This window comes from Drosophila nasuta, chromosome 3, assembly GCF_023558535.2.
Source record: "Drosophila nasuta strain 15112-1781.00 chromosome 3, ASM2355853v1, whole genome shotgun sequence".
NCBI classification, from domain to species: Eukaryota; Metazoa; Arthropoda; class Insecta; order Diptera; family Drosophilidae; genus Drosophila; species Drosophila nasuta.
In genome coordinates, this window is record NC_083457.1 from 49,838,969 (window position 1) to 49,858,457 (window position 19,489).

The 19,489-nt window shown below is 35.6% G+C and overlaps 4 protein-coding genes across 4 annotated transcripts in view; 3 read left to right on the top strand and 1 right to left on the bottom strand.

Moving 5' to 3' along the window:
• The window catches only part of LOC132789082 (mucin-2), a 126,633-nt gene extending 122,208 nt beyond the window's left edge, over positions 1-4,425 (bottom strand). Inside the window, exon 1 of the mRNA XM_060796851.1 lies at positions 3,671-4,425. The gene's annotated coding sequence lies outside the window, so the exon portion shown is untranslated. The remainder of the gene's footprint in view (positions 1-3,670) is intronic.
• Positions 1,008-1,963, top strand: LOC132790641 (serine/threonine-protein kinase pakG). The gene has a single exon (XM_060799255.1). The coding sequence runs from the start codon at positions 1,255-1,257 to the stop codon at positions 1,780-1,782; it is 528 nt and encodes a 175-aa protein (XP_060655238.1). The 5' UTR covers positions 1,008-1,254; the 3' UTR covers positions 1,783-1,963.
• Positions 4,426-6,801: 2,376 nt separating the features above from the next.
• On the top strand, positions 6,802-7,956 carry LOC132792822 (mitochondrial 2-oxoglutarate/malate carrier protein). Its single transcript, XM_060802317.1, has one exon. It carries the CDS (start codon positions 6,928-6,930, stop codon positions 7,864-7,866), a length of 939 nt encoding a protein of 312 aa, XP_060658300.1. The 5' UTR covers positions 6,802-6,927; the 3' UTR covers positions 7,867-7,956.
• A 976-nt stretch (positions 7,957-8,932) lies between these two features.
• The window catches only part of LOC132789009 (axotactin), a 75,306-nt gene continuing 64,749 nt past the window's right edge, over positions 8,933-19,489 (top strand). The window contains 1 exon segment of the mRNA XM_060796740.1: positions 8,933-9,473. The gene's annotated coding sequence lies outside the window, so the exon portion shown is untranslated.

Genomic DNA, 19,489 nt, shown 5'->3' on the forward strand with positions numbered 1-19,489 from the left:
AGCTTGCAGACAGCTTCCAATTCAACGCGTTCAACGCTCCGCTAGAAACTGAGACTTCGAGAGAGGGAATTGTGCTTGGCAGGCTTATGGATTTAGCTTCGGCCAGCAAATGGGCAGCCGAAATCATTATAATCAAGTCAACAAAATGATGATTATTGTATCATCAACGCATCGCATCGCTGCTCTAAGACTCAAACTTTTGTGGGTCACTCACAACGTCTGCCCCCGTGGGGCACCGCAGCATTTAGCACTGAGTTATGCATTATAAGTATATGTTTTATATGTTTTTCAAGATTTTATGTTATGGGCAGCAGCAGCAGCAGCACTTAAGCAGACGCATTAACATAATGCAGACAACAAAGTATCTTAAGCTCAAATCACAAATGAAAAAAGTATCTTAAACTTTCACTAAGAAATGCTCAGGGTCGCCATGCGTTATTATAATTGTTATGCTTTATTGTTGTTGTTGTTATTCTCCACTGTTGTGTGTTGCATGTTGAAAAGAATTTTGAACAAGTCGCTGACAGACAATAGAGCGGAATTTTCACTTTTCTTAAAAACAAACATAATTAAGTTGAAATGCGCTTTAAACGCGTTCGCTTTGCGGTGTCAATTAAACTAAGTGAAAATAACAATTATATGAAAAACATTTTTCAGCGCCTCCGCACAGAGATACAGAGTTAATTTAAAGGCGTTTTGCGTGGGTCAAAAAGATTCGTTTAGCAGTAAATATTTAATAAGCACTTCTAAGACGAGGGTACCAACAATTTACCCCAGAGTAAGATTTATAAATGTATTTCTGTACAAATTAATGATATTTATTAAGGGCAAACTGTATTTAAAGCAACTGAAAATATGTGTGTGAGAGACGCGCAAAGGTCGCACAATAAATATCTCGAGACAAATCAAGGGGCAGCCCGCACACGTGTTTGCCACACTTGGGTTGTCGTACAATTTTCGATAGAAATAGAAATGTTACAGAGGGTTTTACCCAGGCCAAATGGCGCGCAGCACTTTTCACACCAGGTAATTACGCATTCGACAGGTCAGCCGCCATCTTTGAGGAGGCAGAGGCTCAACAGGTAGCTGCTAAGCGCCCACCGATATAAATAATCCTGGTAAAGTACAACAGGACATCATTCACAGCGCAAACGTCAAAGTGTCGTGACATCCGCTCCGCTTCGTTCCGTTCAAGCAATCTGTGAACTTTGTGTCAAATCTCGAAATAGAAATCGAAATATTTCTCTGTCAGTTATGGAAAACCAACGTAAACTGCAAAACAACTGCAATAGCAGCAGCAACAAGAACAACGCCAACAACAATAGCCAGAACAATGGAAACAATCATCGTCGTGGCTCACGTCCCAGCGTGGGTTATTTGCTGTTCCAGTATCAGAGCGAGCTGACCCGTCGCCATGCGGAACCCACGCGTTTGTCGCGCACCAAAATCCACATCATCGATGGCCTCGTTTCGCGCACCATTCGCCATCTGAAGCACTGCAGCGTTGAGGAGCTGCAGGCCTGCAAACGTGAGCTCGTCTACAAGGAACAATTGCGCGACGAGTTGCGTTCACAGAGATCGCACCGGAAGCACTCGACTTCAAGCACTTCTGCCAGTTGCCGCTCTCGTTCCCCGAGCAGTTCCGCTGCCAGTCGCACTTCCGCCAGAGTTGCAACACCGCCGCCCATCAAGCCACCGAGCACACCGCCAAAGCCACGTGCCACGCAGAATCAACAGACAACCACCAAAGTGGTCATCTTTGGACCAGAGATCTTTGTCTAAGCCACAGACAAGACAACGAATTGTACACCAAAAAAATAATTTCATATCAATTTCTAGTTTATAATCTAGGTTCTAGTTTTTGGTTAAGTAGTTTGACCTTAATTGTTGACGATTAAAAATCAAAAAGAATTTCAGAAAAGTTGTAAATAAAACGCAAGTAAAAACCGACAAACCATTTGCAATTACTCAAAAATGTCAATTACAGCGCTTCGTTGTAGGAGTGGAAATTCCTGTTCTCTCAAAGCCAGTTTCGCCTGGGCTAGTAAAATGTGTGCCGCGCGATGCTGTGTGGCAAATGCCAGCCACAGTTCCAGGCCAGACTCTGACTGCGACTGCGACTAAGACCAAGAGCAAGACCAAGTCGAGTCAATAGTTCCCACGAAACACCGAAAAAAAAACTGAAAACCAAATAACCAAAACAAAAAATTGGCCAGCTTCAGCAAGGCTTGATAGACGCGTCTAAGAAAAAAAAAACAACGATGAAGAATGCGGCTTAAAGTTCAATCGTGCAGCAAGTGGTATTTTTTTTTCATCGGGCTGCAACAAGTCCATTCATGAGACAAACAAAGTTTGGAAAACGTCAATAGCTTTTCAACCACAAAACAACAGTCAAAAATGGGAGAGGGAGATGTTGAAGAGGAAGAGATGGAAGGCAGCAGATCGACGACTGTCAGTAAATTATGAAGCTGTCTGAATGCGATATGCAAATCGTCATCAAAGAGAAATGTATATTAATGAATATATTAAGTGGAAACGGACAACATACAAATGAGAGAAATGAACTTCTACTCGCTAGCGCTAACAATTTGACTCATTAGCTCGACGTGCCGATGCTTCAGCTTTTGTGCGTTCTGCAAAATGAACACAACTAGCAAATACCCTAGTAACTAAGTTTTTTGTATATTTAATATCTATATTTAAATGCAATTCAAGTTATTCGTAGTACAGTATAATCAACTTCTCAACAACTTCTCAAAACTCTAAAATATGTGAAGGGAACTAACTCATTTCTAGCATTATTCTGGGATAGTAGTAAAATGTTTAGAATTCAGTATAATCAACTTCTCAACAACTTCTCAAAACTCTAAAATATGTGAAGGGAACTAACTCATTTCTAGCATTATTCTAGGATAGTAGTAAAATGTTTAGAATTCATTTAAAACTTAGACTATTTGAAAGTAAAAATCTGCCGATATTAACAAATTTACTATGAAATTAGAATTAATGAACTTCAATCTTCAATGTAATAATCTAATCACAAAACTAATTCATTTTTAGCATCACTCTGTTAAGTGAACTAGTATGTTTTTAGATTCTATTAATTTTCTGATAAGTGAACCAGTATTTTTTTGAAATTTAAGTTGCACTTGAAACTTTTGTAAATAAAATCCTAAATTTTTAAGTAAAATTCTATTGATTTACTTCAATTAAGGGAAAAGTAACTTCCAGTTTTATATATTATTTTTTTAACTGAACTAATTCACTTGAATAATGAACAAGTTCATTATTAGCAATACACTTATTACTAATTAACATTACTGTTAATTTAAAAGGAAAAAAAAGTAAAAATCAGTTTTTATACTTAAGTAACGTTCTGTTACTATTAAATAAACAATTTCACTATGAATTTATAATATCTTTGGTAGTCTATTAAATTACATAATAAATTAACATCCATTTTAAGCTTTTACAATTATTCAGTGAAGTGAACTAGTTATGTTTAGCATACTTCTGTTAAGTGGACTAGTTCTTTTATTCCCATTACATAGATACCCTTTTCGTAATGCCTTACAGGGTATGCTGATCAAACCGTTGTGCAGTTGATTTGTTCTATTAACTAACTTAATTATTTCTACCAACTATGTTAAATGCAGTTTCCATTGCTTACCCGCTGCGTTTAGTTGCTTGACTTATTCCGCTGGCTCCTGATTTGTTTCTCTGTGTTTGTTGCTTTCTATTTGCATAGATGTTGTTGTCGATGTCGCTGACGATATATCGATGTATTTGTATTTGTATTTGTACATACAAAGGAATTATGAACACAATGTTAATAACATGGCAAACAGAACTTGTGCCGTTTTTTATCGCTCTCTCTTTCTTTCTCTTTTTTTTAATTTTCTTATTTCTTGTGGAACACTTTGCGACACTTGATGGTGAAATTTATCTGGCGCTGCACATTTCTTATACAAAACCCGAAACACACAAAAACAACTTGAGTGCAGCTCAGTAATTATTTGTAAGCGAGCGAATCACTGCGAATTGAACCGAAATGAACTGAACTCAACTAAATTTAACTGAACTGAACGAAAGATGCAAAAGCGACGCGACGTCAATTTGGAGCACAAAGCGAAAATGAAACGAAAACGTCGACGCGCATTGGGCCAAGTTAATGCCAAAGCCAAAGGCAAAGCTAAAGCCAAAGCCGAATAATAATAACAAATGCAAAATGCAAAAATGTTATAACACGCACACACAACGTTTACGATACAAGGTATTTTCAACGATAACACAAACTGCAAAAGAGCAATGCTTTTGTTTTTTTTCTTCTTTTTCTTTTCTTTTTGTGTAAAACGTTCGTTCTTCGGCGAAGAAGAAGACGCTACGCGATCAGCCAAAGTTAACGCAACAACGACTCAGACGACGGTTCACTGACGAATGAATGACCAACGTTTTGGGCTGCAAGCTGCCGCTGCTGCTGCTGCTGCTGCTGCTGTTGCTGTTGCTGATTGGCTTTCGAGTTCGAAAAGCATAAGCGTCGACTTCGAAAGCTGTGGCGCTCGCAGCGACAGCAAAGAGCGAGAGTGTAAGAGCGAGAGCGATAGCGAGAGAGCAGTTGAGTGATCGTAAAGTTTTGTGCTCAAGTCTTTCGTTTTGTGCGCTTAGAATTCGTTGCTGTCGCCACCATTATTGTTGTTGTTGTCGTCGTTCTTGTTGTTACTGTTGCTGCTGCTTCTTTTAGCTATTGATTTATTGTTTAACTATAAACAGTTTATTACATTGTGCGTTGAACTTGTTGCAGAGTCAGCAGCCTTAACAGTTCTTCACAAAATATTCTCCCCAAAAAGATCAAACTTAAAACCGGAATGAGTTGACACACATTTTGAGCGCTTTTGTTCCACATGTGGAATTATACAATTCTTGTGCTAGCGAGTGATCATAAGTTTTACATAGTATTTAAATATAGTAAAATTTATTTATTTGAATTCTGTTTGTTTTGTTGTGTGCAGCTTTCGCTGCGCTCTCCCGCTGACAACTTTTACTCTCAAGCTTAAACGTAAATTACATGCATGCTGAGCGCCGCTCTCTCTCTCTCTCTCTCTCTCTCTCTCTCTCTCTCTCTCTCTCTCTTTGCTCTCTTTCTCTATGCTTGCTCTGTTTACTCCAGAAATTGCCGCACTTAGTTGCTCTGTCTCTCGGTTTATTGCTGTTTCAGGTTTTTTAGTCTACCCAATGACTTCTTAACGGTTCGCCACTTAATACTACGTTTTTTGTGGGTACTTTTTTTTGTCGCTCGCTCGCTGTCAACCGCCCGCCCCTCCACGTTGCCTGCCCCCTTGCTTGCTTGCTATGAAATGCAGCTGTTATTGTCATTTTGCTTTTAGCTACAGCTTCACCTCAGTTCGCTTCGTAAATTTTTGTGGTTTCCATTGCGATTCTTCTGTCTGTCGCTCGGTTGCCCCGCTTCTTGCCTTTTTCCCTTATCAACAAGCATCTTGTTGTCAGAGCTTTGTTGTTGTTGTATTACCAAAGCTTTTCCATGCCACGCTTGTAGGGCTGCTCGGGAGCGGTTTGCGGTTCAAGAGCTAGAGCTAGAGCGAGATATGATCTGATTTATTGTCGTAAATAGTTTACCGGCTTGTTGTCATTTGCTGAAATATTTATTTACAATTTTCGCAATTGCTATTTGGCATCTGTAATTGATTTGATAGCTTCTCGCTGTTGTTGTTGTTGTTGTTGTTGCTGTTATTGGTTTGTCCCACTTTTGCTTTGGCTTTCGATTTGAGTGAGGCATTTTCTGCTCTCATTCTCATCCTGTCTCATTCGCAATCGTAAAGTGTTTTGCTTGTTTGCATTTTGTAGTTTTTGTGCGCGCCGCCTGAAAGTATGCTTTGATTTGTGAGTTAAGTCAGCCGCATATTAGCCGAGACACGCACCATTTTCACTAATTAGTCGACACTTTCGACTGCTGCATGCGATTTTTGTATGAACAACGCGAAAATCAACAACATTGCAACGTTGCGTGTTTGCTGCCAACGCCGCATGAGTTCTTAATTAGCCCGCAATGAGTTGCCAATATGGTATTTGTAAGTACATATTTTGGTTTTTGCTTCCCTTTCATTTCCCTTCCCCTATCTCTCTGTCCTCTCTGACATAACAATTTTCGGCCTGTCTAATTGCAGCTGCCTCGGAAAACAAGTGGTATATATGTTGGCTGAACTTTGGATCATCTTCTAATTGCAGTTCGAGCGCGCTCGCTTTGGCAAACAATTTGGTGTACTCATCTAATGATGGCAGCCCAGACCCAGGCCCAAGCCCAAGCCCAGGCCCAGAACCAAAACAGATAATGAGCCATTTGACTGGGTGCTGTTAATTTGTGGGACGCGTTAAAGACCAAGTTCCACAATTAACTGGCGTGTGTGGAAAATTAGACGGGATCGTTAATTGAACTGTTGCCAACTCTGTTGTTAACTGCTCCAATTGACTATCAATGCTACAGCGACCTAGATTCGCGTAATCGAAGTGAAATGAGAATAATCGAAAGTAAGGTTGACTATCGATAACTGTAGACAACAAAAACAAAAGGGTTTCCAATGAGACTTTGGTATAATATAAATCCCTATAATTTATTTGTTGATGACCTCGCTATTTCTAAAACTTTAAATTATTCTTTCATTTCTTGTTTCTTTCTGATTTTATATTTCTTTCTTATTCTTTTCTACATTATGTAACTGAAGTATTAAAATGAAATAGGCATTTTAAGAAAATAGAAAACACACATAAATGAAGTAGGCTTGAGCATTATTTAAACTCTCACAGTATTCCACAATCACACTTTTCAGCAACACCAAAAAAAAACCCAGCTCCGTATTTGAATTTTTCTTAATTTTCTAAGCCCAGAAATCAATAGATACATTCGTAATAACCATGGTGCTTTTATACGATGTCGAAAAGAAGACCATTCCGAACTTTATGAAGTATGTGATTGGCGGGACCGCCGGCATGTTGGGCACATGCATTGTGCAGCCTCTGGACTTGGTGAAGACACGCATGCAGATTTCCGCCGGCAAGGGGGGAGCCAAGGAATACAGCAGCTCCATCGATTGCATTGCGAAGGTGTTCAAGTCCGAGGGGATTTTGGCGTTCTATAATGGTTTGAGTGCTGGATTGTTGCGTCAGGCGACTTATACCACGGGTCGCATGGGTGTTTATCAGATGGAGATCGAGGCGTATCGCAATAAGTATCAACAGGCGCCCAAGGTGTTGGCCAGCATGGCCATGGGCATCTTTGCCGGCGCCTGTGGAGCTCTGGTCGGGAATCCTGCCGAAGTGTCCTTGATTCGTATGATGTCCGACAATCGTTTGCCAGCGGATCAGCGACGCAACTACAAGAATGTGGGCGATGCGCTCGTTCGCATCGTCAAGGAGGAGGGACTCTTTGCTCTGTGGCGTGGCTGTTTGCCAACGGTGGGACGTGCGATGATCGTTAATATGGTGCAATTGGCATCTTATTCCCAGTTCAAGGGATATTTCAAGCGCTTCATGGACGAGGGTCTGGGACTGCACATCTGTGCGAGCATGTGCTCGGGTCTATTGACCACAATTGCCTCGATGCCGTTGGACATGGCCAAGACACGCATCCAGCAGATGAAGGTCATCGATGGCAAGGCGGAGTACAGCGGAGCAACCGACGTGATCATCAAGGTGATTCGCAATGAAGGATTCTTCTCGCTCTGGAAGGGATTCACGCCGTATCTGTGTCGCCTGGGTCCGCACACTGTCTTCGCTTTTGTGTTCCTCGAGCAGCTGAACAAGGCCTACTACAAGTATGTTCTTGGCCAGGAAGACTCTGGGCCGGGAATCTAATATGTATTTATATACTACGACTGACTGCTGGTGCTTTACATTTCATTTTATCATTCACAATGCAGATATTAAACCAAGTCACGTAAATAAGTTTGATTTTTATTTAATACGCAAATATTTTGAAATATTTTTAGTTACAAGCTTACTCTTAAATTAGAACGCTAGTCACCAAGACTTTAACTATTTAATTTAAAGTAGAACATAACAATATTGCAGAACATAAAATTCTGATATACTAAACATATTTTTGTTTTCACATTCATTGTTATTACTTTAATGTTCAATGAGGTTATTTAGGTACTAATTTACGATTATTCTTACTTACGAGTATGTAAACATTTAACATTTTACATGAAATAAAGAAACTTATTTAGTTTCAACTAGTTCGTTCTATGGACTAATTTGTTAAGTTTTTAAGTCAGTCTAAAGACTGAAGTTAACATTTTTGTAATGCAATTGAACTGCATTGAACATATGATATCAAAGAAATATTATAAATGAAATTAATCTGCTAATTAGAAAGTTCTTTCTACAAATGTTGTGGAGAAATAATTAAACTTGTTTGGCACAATTTTCAATTTAACGCAATATATTTAAGATCGTTGTTTGGAAAATAAAAAAAATAATAACATAAATATATAATATATATATAATTTAATAATAATATAAATAAAAATTCAGCATTTTTACATTTAAATTAAAATTTTATAATCAATGTTCACTTATTTACTTTGTAATATTAACGGCTGCCATTAAAATTTAATCTTATAACCATATAAATATACATTAATGATCATTTTATTTTATTTTCAATATTTTTCATTAATTTTGATCTTTTCATTATTAATTTTCAAAGTTTTGCTCCCATGCCAAGACATTTATCGCATGCGATAAATCACTCGCCATACATTTCTCCCACGCACTTAGCTAGCGGCTCTCGCAGCACTGAAGCCGCTCAAAGCGGTGAGCGCAATTGAGATCGAGAGTGTGGATCGGATCGAGAGTGTGAAATGGTGGGCTTATCAGTCTGGCGGTTCGGTTCCATTCAGTTGGGTTTGTGCAGCTGGATTGTGCGGTTCGGTTGAGTTGTGCTGCAAACTGCGAACTGCGAACTGTGAGATCGTGAGTTCGTGTGGCGACGTCCCCCCTGAGTTGGGAGAAGAAGACTCCTCCAGGGCTAAATTGAAGCCACTTAAGTACGAAGTAGTTGTAAAACGAAAAAATCTCAGAGCTTCAAGTGAAGCGCATGAATCAAACGTCGCGTCGTCGCGGAAGTGTTAATTAAAAGCCTAAATACGCGGCATAAATTAGTCTCACAAACGAAACGGCAACGGGAGCTAGAACTGGAATTGGAACTGGAACTGGAACTGGAACAGCTACTGTAAAGCTTGCTCAACGAAAGTGCAGTGTTCATGTGTATATGTGTTAGTTGTTTTTTTGTTTTGGAGGTCAGCTCTCAAATTTGATAAGTCAATAATCCAGTGTGAATCAAAATTTCAATAGACAGTGCTATAAATTCATCAAAATCAACATCTTGGGATACCACTTAAGAAAACCGCAACGAGCCCCCGCGCGTTTCAACTTCTCGCATTTTTCCAGCTGATTGGGTAAGTGTCAAAGCGTTTGCTTATCTCGCATTATATATTTTACTACAAGCATTCAAGTTAATGTGGCTAAAATATGACATGCAATTGGTCGCGACGTCGTCGACGTCGATTGATTTCCCCACAAAAAACAGTTTCGACTGTGTGTGATCAGTTTGATTGATTGCCATGCCATAAACTGATAAACTAAATGGGAAATTATTGCATTGTAAATTCAAAATTCAAATTCAAATCGCTTTGATTATATAAAATACTTGCTATAATCACTCAGCCGTGTGTGTGTGAGTGTGTTTATCTAATTGCATGCTGGTGATTTAGCTGTGAGAGCGTAACTGACATCATAAATAACCTCAAAACAAACTGACAAATGCAGGTGATTCAAAATCCCCCCTCCCATGCTTCCCTCTTTGACATAGTCTTACCATGACACTTCGATTAACTTGCAGTAGCTTTCAGTCAACGAGACGAGATGAGCTGTCATTGCTTTTGTAATTACAATTGGACAGGTCAGAAAAGGTCCAATGGGTCTCTGTTGGGTTGAGACTAAAGGTGCGATTCGGTGAACAATTACATATTTGTAGATAGTATTTGAATTTAGCTGATAATGAGAAGTGCTCTGTCAATGACGCCTAGAACACTGGGTTCTATTTGTCTATACTTATAATGAGCCAGATTAGAAATATCAACAACCTGAAGATACTTAACTACGGCGTTTTAACTACTACAATTGTAGATACTCTATGCGCTTCGAGTATATTGGCTATGAACAGAATTAATAAAGAATTCATTTTTTACGCATTTTTTATAGTATGTATATATTTTGTAGTATATTTTCACTTTATTTTTCGGTATATTTTTAGAATAGTTTTTACAATCTGTCCTTAGAACAGAAAAAAACGAGTGTATTCAAAAATCGTTTCATTTAATTATTTTCCATTATAATATTTATAAATTGATATATATATATATTTATTATAATTATTTCGTATTATATTAGTTATAATTGTAGGAATTTATAAATAATAAAATCGATTTTATTTTGAAATTTTACTTGTATTGTGAAATTCGTTGAAGATATTGTATAAAACGTTGCAAAAAGTTATTATTTAATTTTTTATTATATAGAGATATTATATAGAGATATAAAGTTTTAAAATTAGGTCAAACTTCCAAATTTCAAAGTAAAGTCGTTTTTTTTTATTTTCAAATTCCTTATATTATAAGTATATTGAGAAATAAAAGATAAAAAGATTAAAAAGTAATACTGACCACTTAGGTATTTTCTACTTATAAGCTCAACGATAAAACACAATAGTATACTGAAAATTATATAAAATTTGTTGAGAAAAAATGTTTCATATTATTATGGGTATTTGCATGTCGCTCATATTACCAAAATATACTCTTTAGAATATTATGTTATATATCTTTAATCGTGTTTAGTTGTTAGTATTGAATGATTTTGCATTCAAATGTATTTTTATAGGCTCATTCAAGTAATTAGAAGTGCCGCAAAAACCTTTTAATTCATTTTTTAATGCTAAGCAGAGTGCTTTCAAGTCGTTCACACCCATTTAATGTGCTGGCTTGTTTGCTTTGGCAATTAAAAAATCGTTGTTTACATATGATTTATAATGGAAAACACAGCCAGCTCAGCTGGAAACGAAATTTGCCCAAGATCTGTGCAATGTTTTTATTGTATTTATTATTGTTCTGGATACCGGTGTTGTTTTTGTTATTATTATTGTTGTTGTTGCTGTGGCTGTTGCTATCAGCTGACTTGATTAAAGTGCTGCGAGGCAAACAGAAAAATGTTTAAATGTTTGCTTGCAGCTTAGCAAGAAAATTACCAAGCGTGTGTGTCTGCAGCAGACTCTGTGTGTGTATGTGTGGGTGTTCAAGTGTGTGTTCAAATTTAATTGCATAATATGGCAGTGTGTGTGTGCAATACATTTAATTCAGCTATTGGCAAACACAATTTTAATTTAATTAAAATACCATTTTGTATTATTCACATTCTGTAATTGCTTTAGTCGCCATTTGGGTAACAAATATTCCATTAGCATTTTACCAATTTTGCAACCGTCGTGCTGTTAATTTGACACACTTGCCACACTTGTCCAGAGCATAAGATAAATATTTAAATATCAACTCTAACTGACAAGCTGTCTCGTTCTACTACTTCTCTATCTCTATCCCTCTTTCGCTCTCTAACACTCACTCTTTCGCTCGCATTGTTTTGCAATTGACTGGAGACCCTAATTAGCTGAGCTGTCTATGCAATCACTTGTCAACAATGTTAAAAATAAACAATGACACTGACTGGTTAATATGCAGCGATTATAAAAACAATGAATTAATGATACTCTCGCCGATTACAGCGGCACAAATTATATGAAATAGTTTCCTGAATGAATGAAAAAAACTTGTTTTTCAAACTCTTAAAGTTGAAAAATCTAAGACAATGTAATACTATAACTTTTTCATTTAAAAATCTTATTAAAAATCTACAAAGTTGTAAAGTTTAATACTAAAACTTTTCTTTACAAATATGTCTCTAAAATTCATAAAGTTACTACAAATCTATTCCATATTTATTACTATCACTAACATAGACATCAAAATACATAATGCCCAATGCCATTGCCCTCTATACTCTATGTTAATAATATAATCAAAGCGCGCCACACGGTTTTGTAAGTGTGGGATTTGTTGATCATTTCAATATAATTTCAATTGCATAGTGGGGGAAAAAATCCAATTAAATTACAATCACACGATTTATCTATATATGTGTGTATATTAAACCCTCTCAAATAATTAAGTTTATATTTGCTAAGAGCAATCAATGAGCCGCCAATTGGACGGGTAAACCAAAATATATAAGTCAACAACCTGGTCGTGAGCTAAACAGGGGAATATTACAAAAAAAAGGCAAATAAATAATAATAAAATAATGAATAATGTGACAACAGACGTGCGATGGAAGCTGTGTTCACACGTGTGTAAATACTGTAAGTTAGCATGACAAATAGATGCGCTTTAGTTGTAAGATTTACGACTTATTTTTTGTATTTACTGTAAATCATAGTTTAAAGTGAATATTTTGCGTAAAGCGCAAACTTGAAGTTTGTTATTAGTACACAGGAAAAAACCAAAATTATGTGTCTGAATACTTCTTTACGAGTACATAAAAAATATTTCTTGAAACACGAATTTTAGAATAATTAATTGTCGAAGAAAAATGCGATTATCAATCATCGTTTTGATACAATGTTAATATCGCGTTTTCTTAAAATAATTTATTGAAGTACGAATTTCAGATTGAAAAATTTTTGCAACAAGAATTTGATTTTCAATCAACTTTTTGATATAAAAATATTGTGTTGTATGAATCGAATAACAAACGTAAGCTAGAGTCGCGGTTTTTGGTATATATGTACGTATAGCCTTTATAATTTCAAATAAAATTAGTGGTAATTGTAGTTATTTATGAAACACTTTTGTATATTACGAACTTAGTTGTTTTGGCTGACAGTCTGGTATATTTTGCACTTTATGGTAGATTTTGTGTGGAGTACTATTTCAATAGTTTTCGGCATATTTTTAGTATTTTTTGTGGTACATAAATTTGGTATATTTTCAACTTAATACTACATTGTTTTGCTTTTATTTAAAATGGGTAATATCTCACAGTCGAGCACAATTCGACTGGCAGAGAGATTGCTGTAACTTCTTTCTCATTTTAATCTAAACATTTTCGATTTCTTGAATTGAGTAAATATTCATCAATATCAAAAATAACTATTCTAGAATTCTTGTAGAGTTTGCATGATTTTAGAATTTATCCTCTGTTTTCATACGCTTTTATTTCTCTTAGTAAGAGAAGTAAATACACAAATTTGTTTAGAGGGCATCTTGCAGTTGCTTCATTAAATTGGCCGGCATTTTTTATGTGCTATCAACGAGAAACCGCACGTGATCTCAACTTTTTGCTGCTGACAGTCTGTCTGTCTCCTGTTGTTGTTGTTGTTGTTGTGCTGATTGTTGTTGTATTCAAATGCAGCCTCAACTGGTTTATTAGACGCCGACATCATTTTGCGTCTGCCACAGTTTTCAGTCAGCGATCTGCGGTTTGGTCACATGACATCAAAATCAAAATTAAAATCACAAAAAAAATTCTTTGTACTTACGGTATTTTTGTTCATGTGTGTGTGTTTGATGAGCAAACGCAATTAGCTAATCATAAACATAAATATTAATAATACCAAGTAATAATCATAATAAAAACAAATACAAAAATGTTAATTAATGTCATTAAAGGCCGAACGGTAATTAAATGATGCGATGATGAATTCAACATTATGCAGTGTGTGTCGCATTTATTGGACTGGGGCACGCAATGCGAGGCAGGCAGGCAGGCAGTCAGGCAGGGTCAAAGGTCAAGCGTACGTCGCTGTCACATGCTTTACAGTTAACTCTCACACAAAGCCAACACAATTTACGAGCGAAAATAACAGATGGGCAAAACAGATAAGAACAGAATATCAACCTCAACTGTGACTGCGACGGTGACTGAGTCGCATCTTTAAGATACAGATACAGATACACAGCTCATGATTATCGTTGGCATTGCCCAGATGCGTGCTCGTGCATGGCCACAATTTGTCTACAGCTGCGAAACTGCAATTTTCGAATTAAGACAATTGCGCCACGAATTACAGAAAGTTCTAAGTAAACCGTCGTATCTTAAATCCGTCTCCGTCTCCGTCTCCATCTTTTGTGTCTCCATCTTCGCGTCTCTCGCCGCAAATCAATGCCAAAAGTAATGCAAATTTGTGTTATGCTTTTCTTTTCTGTTTTTTGTTTTCTTTTCTTTTCTATTTTGTTTTCCAACGCTTGCCGAAAAATAAATTGAATTTTAAATGAGACACATGCAGAAAAGTGGTGCCAAGAGAGGGAGGAGCACTGAACAAATGGGTGCTCAAATACTACGATATGTAGCTCAAAGTTCCTCAGCCTTAACAAGTGTCATCAAATATTTACATAAGACAGCAGCCAGCCTCTAACAAATAACACAAAATTCTAAAAAGAGTTGTGTACAAAACGAACTGGGAATACTCTGAACGGCAAAATAGAAAACGAAAACTCAATCAAATATTCAAGCCATTTTTTCTTAAAGTAAAAATATTAGAAAATATGTGGAGCAAGTTTAGAAGCAATTTATTGAAATAAAAGTATTGGAAATATTGAAGTAGATGAAGTTAAGATTCTACAATCACTTTGATTTACATTTGAAATAAACTTTCTTATTAAAGTACTATTTTTGAAAAGTGGGGATTCTCAAGCTAATTAAATGTGTATAAAAAATATTTGTATGAATTCTCTACTTAAAAAAAATCAATATAGAAAAACTTTATTTGTATCGTTAGATGTATTTAGTTTAATTATATAATTTAAATGTTTGAGGTTGTATAAGTTTTTATTTAATATGAGCTTCCATATTTGTGGAGCAAACATTTAATGGTATCTTAAATATAATATTTTAATTATATGTTATTCTTAAAATGTTTGAAAAACCATTTTTAAGTTACTAAAAACATCGCCTTTGGTAAATTGTAAGTATTTTTGGGGTATATTAATTCGGTATATTTTAGAAATAATACAGCCCTTTTTTGGCTTGGCTTTACAGAATATTTTTACAAATATCACATACATTTTTATATATAATACTTTCAAGTTTGAGCATTTATTAAAAAAAAGGAAAAAGGAAATATATATTTCTTAGATTTTTCGAAACTGTTCGTCGTTTTAGTAAATAAAACACTTTGTTAATACTTATTCTCGGTCTTCGCATTTTATATGCACAACTTTAATTCAATACAATTTTTAGTATATAGCTAATATTTGTGCAAATATTAAACAAAATTTAAAAAACGAAATAAAATAATATGAGAGAAAGTAAATAGAATTTTCCTACAACTTTTACATTTGCAAGCTGCTTAGCTTTAAGTCTCACATATTGCAAACGTAGCTACATCTATTTATTGTGATATTAAATTTAGCAAATGCTGCTAAAATTGCATTTAGCTAACTAACAGCTGTCACTAGCAAACTGAATATACTAAACAGCTTGGCTAGGCAAACCCCATTTATTTCCATGATATATATGCTCGCTTTGAAGATAGATTCAAATGCGAATGTGAATTGCATTGTTGTTGCTCGGTTTCAGTTGCTGTTGCTGTTTGTATTTATACACCTTGTGTGTGTGTGTGTGTTTGTTTGAGTCGCCTGCTTTAGCCTTGCACTGGTGCAGGGTCCCAGCCTTACTCTATATAAAGTATATACATATGTGCACACTTGAGTTTAACTGAGACAAAAGCCGGAGAGTCTGAGACTGTTGGCACTCGGTCGTGTGGCATATCAGTGGCAATTTTCCAATTGACGCCCATTACGGTTAATCGTAGCAGTGACCCAAGTCCAGACGAACTTAAACTAATAATGTGCACAGTTTAATGGCTAAGCCGCAACAAGTCGACCCGGCCAATCCCAACAGCAGCAGCAGCAAAACACCCCAAACACACCGCACAACAAGACCACACGACATGCCAGAGTATGGGTGAGCTCATAAGGCACGGGTTGGGCAGCAGCTCTGGAATTGTGGATACGGGTTATCGCCATAGCTATGGACTTGTTGTGTGCGTGTCGCCGCTTTCTAGTTGCTTCTTCTTGTTGTTGTTGTTTTTGTTACCGCCTGGCACGCTAACTAGCAGTGTCGCTGTGTCTCAGTCTCAGTCGCAGTCGACTTCAGCGTCGCCGCACGCAGTCGTCGCTTTAAGTTAAACATTTGCGCTGGCTTTAGTCGCCGCGCGTAGGTCAAAGCAAGTGGATTATTGTATGCAAGCGAAGTAATACATATATACAGCGAGTTTTCGATCCTTCATTCGTCGTTATCCTGGACAAGCAATTAGCACATTGGCTCCCCGAAAGGGTCAATGCCGTAGACATTGCACATACGACGCGTTGACCCAGCCGCCATGGCCCAAAGCGAGTGCGTTTAATCAAGCATCGGTGCGGCTTAACTCTGTGTATATGTGTGTGTGTGTGTATTCTGCATTGGCAGTGTTTCAATTGTGTCTGAAATTCAACGCAAATGTAATCCTCAACTCAACTCAACGAGAGACGATTCGACTTTTGTAGCCTGGCACATTTTTTGCGCCTTTTTTCCGTTGTGATTTCGATTCGTTTGTGTTTCGTGACTTGAGTAAAAGGCAAAAGTTGATTCATCAGCCGCAGGACACACTCCCACACATACACACACACGAAGTGTGTGAGGGAGATAGCTATGTGTGCCTGTTTTCGTATGCGTCAGCAGAAATAAAATAGTGAAAATATAAAACGCAATACTTCCACTGCAGCAGCAGCAGCAACGCTTGTATCCTTGAAGCGTGCACACTTTGACCTCATTTTGGGCTCCCTCACTCCCTCAAAGCGTCCTTCATTTCGAGTGTGTGTGTGACGATGTGTGTTTGCACAAGTTTCCTTTTTTGTGTGTGCGCATTATAATGATTTAAGCGTGTTACGGTCGCAGGAAGCAACTTAAATCAATAAGTTGGCATATCATCAGTTAAACAGGATCAAGGATGCGCTGCGCTTTTTAACGCGTCAAATAACCAAATACAGAATGCCAATCCAATCCAATTGCAATCCCCGAGCAGTGCAATCCAATCCCATTGAATCCAATCCAATACACTCGAATTAAAATCATTGCGTTCTCGCTCGTTTTTCAATGTGACACTTCAATTTGTATAAATTGCAAGTAATTAAGCCATTTGCTAGCCAGTTAATAAAATTACATTAAAAAAAAAAAATAATATTTTCAATTGAATTAATACATGCATTTACGTATATAAATATATTTATATTTATATTTCCCACTTGCGCCACACGCCTCATCGAAAATTCCAATGTGGAAAAAAAGAGGAAAAACGTTCGTATGAAATAAATACGCAATCCATTTTTTTTATGTGCAATTGAAAACGTGCTACATATTATGCAAATATTTATTAAAATGCTAATTTTCAGCTAATAAAAATAGTATTATATGGCAAAACCAAGGAAAATTATAACATTAATATGCGTGTTGCAATTAAATAATACTACACGATAAATACAATTCTACAATTCTAAATTGTGTTATTTATTGTTTATCCTAATTTCGTTGGGTGGAGGAGACAGAAAATTTAAGTGCGGTGTTTTTAAGTGCATACATTAAAATGCAATAATAATAGATTTCGATATTCAACAATGATAAATTGCTGTTTCACATATTATTTATGATGATTCGGTGTGCTGTGTGTTTTAAATAATTTAATAAACTCAACTCAAAGTGTAAATCAATGAAATACTAAGAACCAATTAGCAAGGTGAATTTGAATCAACTAAAATTTGCATAATATCAAAAAATTACAAAATATATTAAAATTGAAGGATTCAATTGTAATTTCTATAAATCTCATAAATACAATTAAATTTAAGTGACAACACTTAAAAAACAATAAATTACTTATAATACTCAAAGTACACAAATGTCTATCAACTTATAAATAATTCAAGAGTTGTAAAAGTTATTGTAAACAAAAATAAGTAAAAACCAGGTGCTGTGAATAAATCTTAAAAATAAACTATAAAGTACATATATTTAAAAATAATAAATTTATATATTCAACACTTTAAGAATTGCAATTTCTATTAATTAAAACAAAAATTAAAAAAGAGTACACAAATATTAATCTACTCTACCAAAGCAATTTTTTGAGAAAAAAAAAATAATATAAAGAAGTTTTAAGAACTTAAGCCCATAAAGCAATGAATAAATGTGACCAATAAATTACATAATATATTAAATGCGAAAAATTTTTTATTTTATTCTAATGCAACAAGGAAAGTTACAATCATAATAACGTATACATAAAACAGTTTACAAATATTTGTCAACTTCTAAATCATTCAAAGGTTTTTGACAACTAAAAGCAAGAAAAATTGCTCAAAGAAATATTATAAATTCAGATAAATAATAATTACAATCTCCTAAGAACTTAAGTCAATAAGCCAGAGAATAAAAAATACAAAATATATTGAAAGCAAATATGTTTATATAATTTTTAGTATTCAAGCCTTAAGAAAATTGTAATATCTACAAATTGCATAAATACAATTTAAATGCCCGTCACTTAAAAATCAATAAAGTATTTATTTTATGCAGAGCTACAATCGTAATAACTTTATCCAAAAAAAAAAACACAAATATTTGCCAACTTATAAATAATTCAAAAGTCTTGAACAAAAGCAAGAAAAGTTTTTCAACAACAAAAAATAAAAGCCCAGATAAATAATAATAACAAGGTGCTAAGAACTTAAGCCAATAAAGCAGCGAAGTCATGCACAAAATAATCAAATATAAATATTAATACATACAAAGTTGCAGTTTACCTTCCACATTTCTCTGTTACACAAATAAATACAGTTGAAATATTTATCCACAAACAAAAAGTGAAAAAAAAGGAAAAACGATAAAAGCAAAAGGATGCAAATTACATGGGAAAAGTGAAGTAATTACAAAATTGCTTTTAATACCGAGAGTGTTGCAAGAGTGTTGTGAATGCGTGTGCATGTTGCAAGTGCATAAATTCAAATATAAACATTGTGGAATATATTTAAATAAACTACATAGTAGAACAGCAGCAGCCAAGTTATGGTAGTCCGGGTAAGGCGGCATTTAGTTGTGTTAATATTATCTATAAGAAACATGCACAACGCGTTTGATTAGAACAAGTAAGAAAGCTACTGTCGAAAAAGAAAGCTACTGCTCGACTCTGGCATACCAGATACCAATTGTCAATCATACACAAAACGGTATTATTTTTAAAATATACCTTAAAACGGCTAAATATACAATATTCTAAGTTTGAAATATCGATATACTATTCCATACAAAATATATCGTATATAAAATACCA